Raw genomic sequence first — 11,497 nt, forward strand, 5'->3', positions numbered from 1 at the left:
TTGGTAGGAGGCATAGAGTTTCGTACAATAATTACTAGAATGAACTCTGGAGCTACGCTCGTTCAATCCTCATGGGATTAGCCTTCATGAATTAGCCTCCAGGTCTAGTAAATATATTCATGTAATCTTCGTGCTTCTGGCTTAAGACGTCATTGTGGCTTCGTGTACTGTGCTTTATCCGCCTTGATTGCCCTAAATTCCAAAGCACGCCATATTATTGTTTTTAATGCAGGAGGCATTAAGACTCTGTTAAGCTGCACAATCACTGTCATTTGCAGTGTCTCTGCTTACCCATGCATCTGTGGCATAATGGTTTCAATATCGGGATTCTGTGCTCGAGGCTATGTGTCCAAATAGCGCTGGCGGACAATTTCAATGATGTGTATTAATTTATAAGGCAGTACTTTGTTGAAAATGATCAGTTGCTTGCAAAGTCACGAAGCCGTGTGAAGCTAGAAGGATTAAAAACACGTACTAAGAATCCTTTGCCATACTGGCTTAACAGCCCTGCTTTCAGCAGTCGCAAACACGAGCGCTATAGTTCCTTCCAGTATTTGTACGAAACTCTATCGTGGGAGGGGCTTGGAGGCACGGTCCTAAAATTGATATTTTCATTGTAAATGTGAGTCGATAGCGCAAGTTCTTTTTTCCTGTAAATAATCAAATCGAACCCTTTCTTATCAGGCTGTGAATTCTCATCTATGATTAGTTCTACAACCATGTACTGGTCCCTTCTAACACATGTTCTGAACCTTCTGCACTTTGTCGCGTACATTTAGGTAGGCAGATAAATGGGCCAGTGGGTCTTTATATACACACTAAAGTATGACATCAGTGACATAACTGAACTGGATCTTCTCATTCCAGCCGAGGTCCCATGGAAATAGGAGTCAGGCAGCCTGATCGCTTCTGGCGGCGGGCTCCTCTGCCCCCTCTTCCACTGCTTCATCTGACTGCTCTGGCTGCTCCTGTGGTGGCTCCTCCTCTGTTGGCTCCTCTGCATCATCCTCTACTTGCTCAGCTTCAGTGTCCTCTGCTGGATTATCTTCATCCTCCGCTACTGGGTCATCTTCCTGCTCCGTTGATGGATTATCTGCCTCCCCTTCTGGTGTATTACCTTCATCATCCTCTGGGGTTGGTGGTGCTGGTGGCTGTGACGATGGCGGATCCTGAGCTGTTGCTTCACCGAGGCCATCTTTGAGCTTATCGGCGTCCAAAGCAACCACACCGGTAAGAGGATTTGCACTGCCCACTACTTTGTTTTTTCCACTGCCATCAGTCAGGACCACTGCAAGGTTGAACGAAAAAGAAAGAAAAGCAAAAGGGATTCCCTTGGGCGTTTGCATAAATGAAGGAATTTTGTCCCTACATTTCGTAGCGCGCTGCGTCGTGCGCGTATTAATAAATTAAAACAATGAGACCACAATCGCTGTTTTACTGCTAGAACATACCTTGCGAGTGTTAGCCAGCACCACCTCTCACAAATCTAGGCGGCGGATATGGAACATTCTTTCTACCGCAGGCGTCACCAGTACGTGATCTTTTTGGGTGAAGGAAACAAGGTGAGGGACAATAAAACCACACATTCTATCTGAAGGCATCAATGTGGCTGGATTCAAGACCCTCGTTATATAATGTAGAGGATAATATAATCTAAGAGGATTATGTATTGTAAGAGGATAATAAGAACTGCTAGGCTACGATCGCAGCAGCGCGACTGCTATAGACGTCGCCTCCTAGACAGCGCGTACGCTAAGCCAGTACTGCAGTTTCCACTTGAGGACGTCATCCACGATATTATATAATTGAAATACACGTTTATGCCGCAGGGCAAGCTCAGCGAAAAAATAAATAAATAGATCGTGAGATACACTCAAGGCAAATCTGTTCACCCGTTGCCTAGGATGCAGAATCTCTGGACTTTGAAAATGTATTTTTCGTCATTTTATAAAGTCTCCCGGGAAATCGTGACTGGCGTATCTTATTACACGTGAATGTATGTGGCTAAGCCACCACACTCTCGTGAAAATCAAAGAACTTACTTTCCCTGATGCATACTTACCCAGGAGAAAGAAAGCTGAATCACAAAGTGTACGAAGTTCCGTCAAAACGCGCGCTCACATTTGTTGTTCTTGTTGTTGTTCTCTTTTTTTTTGTATGCACATACTTTTTCAGTGGTTAAGCTTTCCGTTGTTAGTAGGGCTTCCGTTGTCACTTTTCCTTGTACCTAGGTGTCCTTCTGCGCTCCGAAAATTTTAACGCATACAAACTCGCCCAGAATTTTAAACAATCCGCCACTCAATGAATTGATATATCGATCACTGAATCAATCAATCAATACTGCGGGAAATGCACAGCCACAGGCATGTACACGAAATGTTCTTTGTTTTAGAAACCACATTGTACTAAATACGAGGGATAACGGAGCTCTTACTCGCGCCCATTTGAGAAGCTTAGTGACATGAAAAAATAGGTCATTGTTTTCGGTGTGATTTCGTTTTGTCTGGCGATGAGCAGAAACAGCAAGCCAAATTTCATATAAAGGAGCTGCAGAGCCATCAAAACGCACAATATTTGTCACGTCACGCACTTAACGCTGCAAAGTTGTAACATCGTGCTTTGGCGTTGGTGCTATGCTGGCAAGCAGCGGAAGGTAGTTGGTAGCAGGCAGAAATAAAAACCAAGAATACCGCCAGAATTTCTACCTTTATAGTGCGAAATATCGCATCAAATTTTCATTTCAGGTAAGGTATCCCAATCGAGCTGCTGCGGAAATTTGGCCATTTGTGACATTGACGGTCTATTGATCGTAACGCTAATTAGTTAACACTGCAGACGGGCTAGATGGTGCATTGCAGATCGATGGAAGATAAGCGCACAGGAAGACACGCACGAACAGCCGAGAAATTAACACACAGGACAGGCGCAGGACACAGGACAGACAGAGGACAGACACAGGACTAGCGCCTGCCCTGTGTCTTTCTAGGCTGTTCGTGTGTGCCTTCCTGTGCGCTTATTTTGCGTCGATACGCTTATCAGTATTTACGTTCTTACTTCCGCTCATAACAACTCTTCGTAATGTTGTTCGAAAATAAATATCAAAACTGACGTAACTATTGTAGCAGGCGGTACATTTGAAACTCTTTCTGTCGATGGAAGTGACCACTTAGAGTAACAGATGGTAAGCCATGAATAGAATATGAGAAGAATAATCCTCTCAAGTAACAATCATATCACATTACTTTGGATCTCTATAAATTCGTAACGAGATTCAACCAGATTTCCTTGGCTTAAGCACTGCTGCAATGCCTTTTTCCAACTTAAAAAAGAAATCATCAGACACTGATATACCACGCGTAATTTCTGGCTATGGTACTAAACCCCATAGCAGTCGTTACTTCTTGATTTACTAATTGATTATAATCGCAATATTGAAACTAACTTGTGCAAGCAGAGCAGCGTGGTATTTCTAGGCATACCTGGAGGACGGTTCTGGGCGACATTACCGCCTGCTGACGGTATGCCACTAGAAGGCGGCTTTGGCATGAATGGCACTACTCCCGGCAGCAAAACCACGGCGCCTGCGTGGAAACAAAAGAAAGAGACATGTAGTATAGTCCTCGTTTTTTTTTCTGTTTGACAACATCAGCTGGCAAGGGAAACTTATAGACATTCTGTGCGAGTGTTGCAGATGTTTTCTTGACCGTGTAACTCTCAGGATAGCCATTCCAGATGACGAGGGTTATAGGTGAAGTGATCCATTTATGTATAGATAGTTCACACGCACAAAGCATACACACGTACGCATGTAATAGGTAACCGTAGTGTCGGTGACAGTAGTGTAAGCAAACTGAGCTAAATAAGAAGTACCTTTCTTTTGAGCGAAGCGCTATCAACGCTACATCAACGTTCAAGTACGTGTTGCAGCTGAAAGGAATTGCTGCGTCAGTTGAAATGACATTTTGGAATAACAGTTGAGGACGCTTAGTCTTTGCAATCTCATTAAACACGCTTTACGTCACCACACGCATTACGGGTAGCGATCTCGTGGATGCCTCGGATGCGGAGAGCAACTAAAGCGACATCTGGTAATGCATGCTTCGGTCCGGGTTCACCTGACAGAGTGAGCACACGGCCCACCTTGCCCGCGCACTTGGCAGAGTCGGCTGTACAGAACTTTTTGGAACAATCCAGCCACGGGCATCTCTTTAATCGTCGCCCCCGCCACACAAGAAGCCTTGAGGGAAAAGTTTCCAGGAAGTAAATACACATTAACAATTACTTGCGTACTACGAGAGCCCTTGCGAGTTTGTTGTGAAATGACAAAACCCGTAAATAATTACCAAACGTTGAACGTTCCGTGCTGTACATAGGTGCTGGACAGCGCGACAGCCGCCAGAGCACCTTTTCAAGTTTTGAAGCGGTCCCCTTGAAAAATTTGTGGTCTCTATGAATACTCCATCATCAGCTATGGCATGCACATGGAAATGCTGGAGGGCAGTTAGATGTTCGTGTTAACCTGGTACTGTTGTCACGGATGTGTGTGACAAGAATTTGTCACACGCATACGTTCTAATTTGTTCTTCATTTATTGTTGTTGTTCTTCAGCCATTGTTTATTGTTCTTCAGCCACCGCCAATGCACCACTGAAGTGCGCCGCGTTCCCAAACGGCGGCGACTCGGACTAGAGTCATCGAATAATAAGTTTTCTTTTCTTTCTTCATTAGGCTTGTATATAATATTGGAATTATGTATTTAGGTACCAGGTCAGGCTCAGTCATAGCTCATTTTAGCCGGTTTATTATTGTTGAACCTGAACATCAACACGAGCGAGCTTAAATCTCAATGAGATATTGCTATTTCGCTATGAGGTTGGACAGGCTAAAAAAGATGTCGCTTGCACAACCAATAATAAAGCTACTGCAACGTCAATTGGAGAAGTCAGCCTTCGTGCGTCTTTCGACGATGATGGCGACAACTGCATTGTCGAGGAATAATTCTGTCGATCATCCGGAGAGCATCAATGACGTTCAAATGTGTCGCGAGGGATTGGTACTATATGTAAATTGCGAAGTTTGATTTCAGTGTGGTTAAAGAAACAGCTGTACTACACTTTGGTACACTCATACATTCATTACTGTCTACTTGTGCGGGGTACCGCGACAAAAACTAACATGGAAAGTATACTTGTGCTCCAAAAAAGAGTATTGCGTATTATCGAAGGTGAACCATACCATTGTAACACAGCTCCAGTATTTAAAAAGCAACAAATCCTGACTATTGGTAATATATTCTATAAGAAAATAGCTACTCTAATATATAACCAAAGAGCATCTCATCCATCTGGTTTCGTAAATAAATACCTTCGGAGAGAACATTGCCACGACTTGCGACATACGTTTTATAAAAAGGAAAAGCTGCGCACAAACTACGGCACCCACAAGCTTGATTACCTGATACCAGATTTCTTACACAAACACCCTAATTCACTGTCCATTATGGAAAGAAATACTTCTGTCCACGCCCCGAAAAAACTATGCATACCTACCTACTATCATTTCAGTAGGGACGGACTATGTAGGCAAATGATCATCTTTGTTTTACGGAATTGTTGTTGTCATGTATTCAATGTTCTTCATTATATCATCTAGTGTTTGTATACTCTTGAAGTCATCATATTTTACACATATTGCGTATCCTTGCAGTTATGTGTGGTTTCCACAACTTTGTTAACTTTCTTAAACTATGAATTGCTGTTTTTTTACTCTTCTCTTTTTTTGTATTATTCTCGTTGAGTGTTTGCGCTTATGGGTAGCTGGCGCTTTGTCAGACATTTAGTTGCCGTTTCGCCAGCATCCTCGGAAAATCTGTACATGATTGTCTCAAAGTAGCTGAGCCGTGACTGTCTATTGAAGCTTTGCGCGCATTGTGATAGATCCAAACCATGCTTATACGGCACCATCATTCATTCCAGGCGCAGCAGCAGCTACGTTTCCAAGTCTACACCTTATCGTGAACTGAATGGAAACATTAAAGAACGACTGGCAGGAGAAAAATTTTCGCGCACCTGACCGAACACAAAGCTGCAAAAGAAACCGATACGTTTTGTCAGAAAGAAAGCCTTACAGTTGAAAATCAAACCTCCTGGGCCCTGGGCCCCGCTCTGCAACCTGCTAGCCTTCTGCTTAGCTCAGAAGACCAAGCCACCACCTCGCAAAAGTGTTGGTCCCGTGTTCGATCTCCAAAAACAGCACGAATTGTTTTTTCTCTGCGAAGTTTTCTTTTTTCTGGGAAACCTGTATGAGCTTTTTTTTTCTCGCTACAGTCAGGTAAATCATAATCTTTTCTAATCATGAACCTGCCTTTCTCCATCTCGCATGCTTCCGCAGAGCTGGCTTGCCTTAATATGCAATTATTAGGCCTCCTTGTGTGCCACGTCTTTCGTTAAAGGACAAGTAGCACCACTAACGCCTTACCTCCGAGCATAATTTCAGAGGACCAACAAAAACGCTCCGGCGCGTGATTTTCAGCCCTAGCTTGGTTGAATCGACCAAGTCAGTGAAAGTCGGTTTACTCTGACGTTCTTCTAATGCAGTGCACTTCGCAGTTGTCAGCAGCTTCGCACTTTTTGGACGGGACATTCCGCCACCGGTCCGCTTCTTTTTAGCCGTATTCTGGACGCTAGCAAATATGACTTCGCCAAAGGCTTATGCAGGGCAGCACGATTGGAACTAATAACGCGTGGTGTTTTCTCGTCCATGTGGGCTACTAATTTCTAGCGGGAACAGAAGGCAACTAGTTTGATTGATTTATATTTCACTTTCCCGCTTATTATTTATTTACTTATTTGTTTCCATTAATTGTCTGGGCGTTTTATATATTGGCAACGACTATGACGTTCGCAAAATTTTGCAGTGTATAGGCATGTTGCAAGGAAAGCGACATGAGTGTCACCATGCTGGAGAGTTGACTTTGGCAAGTTCTGGTTTAACAAGCTACACGAAACAGGTGCAAGAGGTTTCAGTACACGTTTGGCACAGACCAAGAAGGAACAGATGACAGCGCCGCAATATAACATTGAGATCGCGTCCTATGTGACAAGCGATATGCGATAGTATTGAGAGCAGGAGTGGTACAAGGAAAACTTAATTATTATTTCATATTACAAAGAAGTCCGTCATTGAAAAATTATTGCTGGGCGAGATGTAAGGGATTCATGATATACAGGACAAAAAAGCACAGGCAAACAATGAAACGACATGGCGCTTAACAGTAGAGTGCGATTGATTGATTGATTGATTGATTGATTGATTGATTGATTGATTGATTGATTGATTGATTGATTGATTGATTGATTGATTGATTGATTGATTGATTGATTGATTGATGTCATATCAACACAAGGTTTATAAACGATGCAGCTGTGCAGGACTCGGTATTGAGTTCGACTTCTCTGTCATATTTAAAGTGCAGCTGAATCTTAACAACCTCGTGAGTGCCATTTTTAGCGTACAATACAATGCCACTGCGCCGCTGGGCAAAAAGTTGTGACCCCGTGCTCAGCCGCAGTAGGTATATCTATCTACTCAATCAGGTACCACTGAGGGAGAAAAAAAAATATTCATTAGCACATAACTGCAGATGCTGTAAGTACTTATTGTTTTACAGTTCGCGTAGATTACGCATAACAGATGCCCAAATTTTCATAACTGTTATCATTTTTATGTTTTTCGTTCTCAGGTATAGGCTGGCTGTGTATCCCTTCAAAGCTATCATAGGATCCCCTACCAAACGCTTGGAAGAGTAAGAAAATAAGAGGGCCCATATTCACAAAAAGTTATTTTAGTTCCTGAGAACAAAATCAGATAAAAGCGATTTGTGATCATACATTAACATATTTGGCTTTGCTGAGTGGTTGACTACGCTCACATTGCTAGTGGCCACAAATAGTGGCTAGCGCTCCCTATGGCCGTTTCTTGCCTGCGCGTACCAACCAGTTTACGGCATCAATGAGACAAGTTAAGGTTGACTAGAAGCATTCTATTTAGCGTTAAAGTACCTAACGACACTTAAGACATGAACCGACTTATACATTCCTCTATTACGAAACTAAAACGTCTGTTTGATATGGCTAGCTTCCTCAATGCTTAAATTACATGCTTATTGGAACAAAAATAAACGAAAAGCCTCTGCCACGGAAGTGCGACAAAACAGCGCAAAAATACTTAAGCAACAATTCGGAGCTCTTTCTCAAACAAGTTCGCTAGTAATTTACTTATATTGCATGATGTATACCGCTTTAATCAGAAGGAAATAAAACTGTTTCTCACCCATGCTTGTATGAGCTTGCAGAAACAAGAGGGACATTGGGAGAAGTCCGCAGGACGTCATCATCGTCATATAGTTAATATGGCCACTCTGAAAACACAAAAATAAAGTTCAGCCGTCAGTTGGCTGATGTTTATTCAGTGCACCTATCTAAAACTGAAAAGTTTTAGCTAATACTTCAGGCAGCACCCGTTGCGGCGCTGTTTCAAAAGGCTGGAAAGCAACTAGAAAATAAGTAGTCACAAGACAACTAAATCGAAATAATAAATTACATGAAACCGAAGTACAGTTGAAATAGTAAAACGAAAAAAGTGAGCATATATGCAGAGCAAAATGACAATGCCGCAAAGAGCCATCGATTCTGTGGGTTGAAGTGGTGCTAAAGATAGTTTTGTCATACGTTCGGTGGTATAAAGAGGAGAAAGTAACAGTAAAAAGACGGTTGAAGCGGCAGGAGCGTTGTTAGCTGGGTGAGTTTACTTCTGTCACCGTCCCTTGTCGTTTTCGTTGTTCACTTTCCGGCTGAAACGAGACTTCTTGTAAAAATGGAGGGACGAGTAGAGAGACGCGTCGCACCGCAGCGAACCGTTCCACGGTATACGCTCGACAACGCGCCGCAGTGTTTGCAAGCAAAAAATGCAACTTCTGTAGTTTTTTCGTATCTAACAAACCTTAAGAATGTAAGCACATAAGAAAGACAAACTTCATAAATAGTGCACGCATAGAGAACGCGGTGCGTTCCTTCAAATTGTGGCAGCAGAAGCCTTTCGTAGTATTAAAACCTGGATGCACACTAAGTTTCACAATTTGCATACAAGTATTTTTGGCACGGCGATTCTTTAAGCTACAAAGGTAAAAAAGACGAACCGAGTGTCAATGTAATTTTCTCGCTGGACTAGAAACCCAAAATTAAGCGCACACGCCTCAGAAATGACACTATTTCAAAAGCGCCATGCACTTCGCAGCTTTCAAGCACAAGCTTGGTTGACCTCCCGGCCATCTGGTCTCTAATTTCTATGTGAACCGACGCCGACGGGTAAAAGTAGCATATTGAGGAGTCTATGCACGTGAGTGGGAACCGTGAGCTATTTTTCATTGTAAGTGTCTACCAGTTTCACGAGTTAAGCATCTGAAGCGACCTATCTATTGTGCCGTGACGAGAGCAGCGACTGTGTCCACTCCTCCTTTCACGAAATGGTGCTGCAGTTTTGCACACACCGTGTAATATTTTTTCAGTATCGGATACAGACACGTAGCGTTCAGTTCGTACAAATTCCCGTGACTATAGAAACGAACAAAATGCGAAAAATATACGTAAGCAGAGCTTCGAAGACGAAAAACTGAAGGAAATTTTATGAAGACTTCCATATATGTTACAGCGCTCTGTTTTTTAGGCATAACGAAATTTTTTTTACCTTTAGTGACTCCACCTGAAAGATAAGTGAATAAGAAACAACGCCAGCTCAGAATCTGCACTTCCCAAATCAACCTATACTTGCAGGGAAGCATTAAGCGGCCTTTATAGGGAGCGTAGCGTCAGTTCGTTCTATCATCAGCAGGTGCGCTTAGGATACCCAGATCCACTGGTCTGTATTATGCAATACTCCCAAAACATCTGTGGTGACGAGTCCCTGCGTGCCAGTTCTCAGAATGAGCAGAAGGCACACAGCTTCATTTCAGACGAGAAAATATTTCCCCACAGTGCTTCAGGCAAATCATATACTGAAACGCTCATGCTACGTCCCTAACATAGAAAATTGTCAGGATAATAATGGCAAAAAGAAAAACATAGAAAGCATTTCTGGCACTTACATAACACGTTCAGTGCGTCGAAAGTGAAAACGTTATGGCTAGTTTAGGTTTTAATTTTCATTATGTTAGCAATCTGAAAGTTCATCCCGAAATTAAATTGGCATTTTCTCGCGGGTAATAATGATGTCTAAGTGGTTCTGCTGTTTGTAAGGGCTAATTCTAAAGTCATATAAATTTCGGTTACAAGACAGCGTTAGCCTGTCCGCACGCAGATGTATTTCCGTTTACGGAATATCCAATTACCAGAGACGTTTGTGGGCTGCGACTGCACTGACGGTGCCATCTCGCGGTGCAGAGTTGAAGTGTAGAGGACATAGAGCAGTGACCAACCTTATCGTAGTTACCTGCTGGTGTAAAAAGTTGACTGAGACATGGGCGTTGATATGCAGTCTTCTTTTCTTTATTTTTTCCTCTTTCTGTGAGAACGCCCACGTAAAAAAATAATTTCTTTAAGATTGTGACTGGAGAAAGCATCACAATACGGCGCTACTAGCATTTCCACTTTCGTCCAAAGCTGAGGGAACCCGCTATTCCGTTACTGGTAATACATTTACGTACGACCTAAACTCGCTTTTGTGTTACTAAACAGTACAGCCTCTAAAAGCAGGTATAAATGGTTCTGCGCTTGTACTCATTGAAAAAAATGAAGGCGAACTACTACCCTTGGTGAATAATTCGCTAGTGTAAGACCTTAGTTTATCTTAACATGAATGCCTAACGAATATGAAAGTTATATTTTGCCGCAAAGAAACATCTGTATATACAAAACACTGTATTAGAGAAATTCGATTACTTGGGCAAATTAAAACGCTCGGAGGCGTTCTCACTTTGGCATACCAGCGTGGACCGGAGTCATAAAAAAGGTTGTAATGCGTTATGACGATCCAATGGACTACTAAACTGTCACCGAAATTCGACACTGTTTCGAGAAGTAACGTAGCGTTGTATGCCGCAGACGGTATAATCCCCCCATTTGTCATGTATATTTTTTGCACAGGGGAACCTGAAGTATACAAGACAAATAATCTGTTTTCTACAAAGAGAACGCCACAGGGCGGTGACATGTGTGGTACAGGATCAGAAGCGAGGGCAGAAATCGCAGTTAACTTTTCTCTGGCATACTCGTACCTTAAGGGTGATGTACACCACGAGTCTCATTTTGAACTTCAAGTCCTGCAAGCTCCGGTATAATAAATATCAGTCCAGATATCGGCGGCGAATGCCGAAGAAGTTGGTATCCACGGGGATAAAAACTTCACAATTCTAGGAAGAGCGAACAAGGGATATTTATTCATGCTTCGCATAAGACACGGTGGACCGTACGAAGTGTGCTGCTCCGATTTCCACAGCGGGCATC

At 42.7% G+C, this 11,497-nt stretch overlaps 1 protein-coding gene across 1 annotated transcript; it reads right to left on the reverse strand.

Moving 5' to 3' along the window:
* Positions 1-555: 555 nt before the first annotated feature.
* LOC142576200 (uncharacterized) lies at positions 556-9,808 on the reverse strand. The gene is made up of 4 exons (XM_075686217.1): positions 9,744-9,808; positions 8,331-8,418; positions 3,480-3,581; positions 556-1,288 (listed from the first exon to the last, which is right to left on the reverse strand). Exons 2-4 carry the CDS (start codon positions 8,398-8,400, stop codon positions 891-893), a joined length of 570 nt encoding a protein of 189 aa, XP_075542332.1. The 5' UTR covers positions 8,401-8,418; positions 9,744-9,808; the 3' UTR covers positions 556-890.
* Between the last annotated feature and the right edge of the window lie 1,689 nt (positions 9,809-11,497).

This window comes from Dermacentor variabilis, chromosome 3 (assembly GCF_050947875.1).
Source record: "Dermacentor variabilis isolate Ectoservices chromosome 3, ASM5094787v1, whole genome shotgun sequence".
Classification (NCBI taxonomy): Eukaryota; Metazoa; Arthropoda; class Arachnida; order Ixodida; family Ixodidae; genus Dermacentor; species Dermacentor variabilis.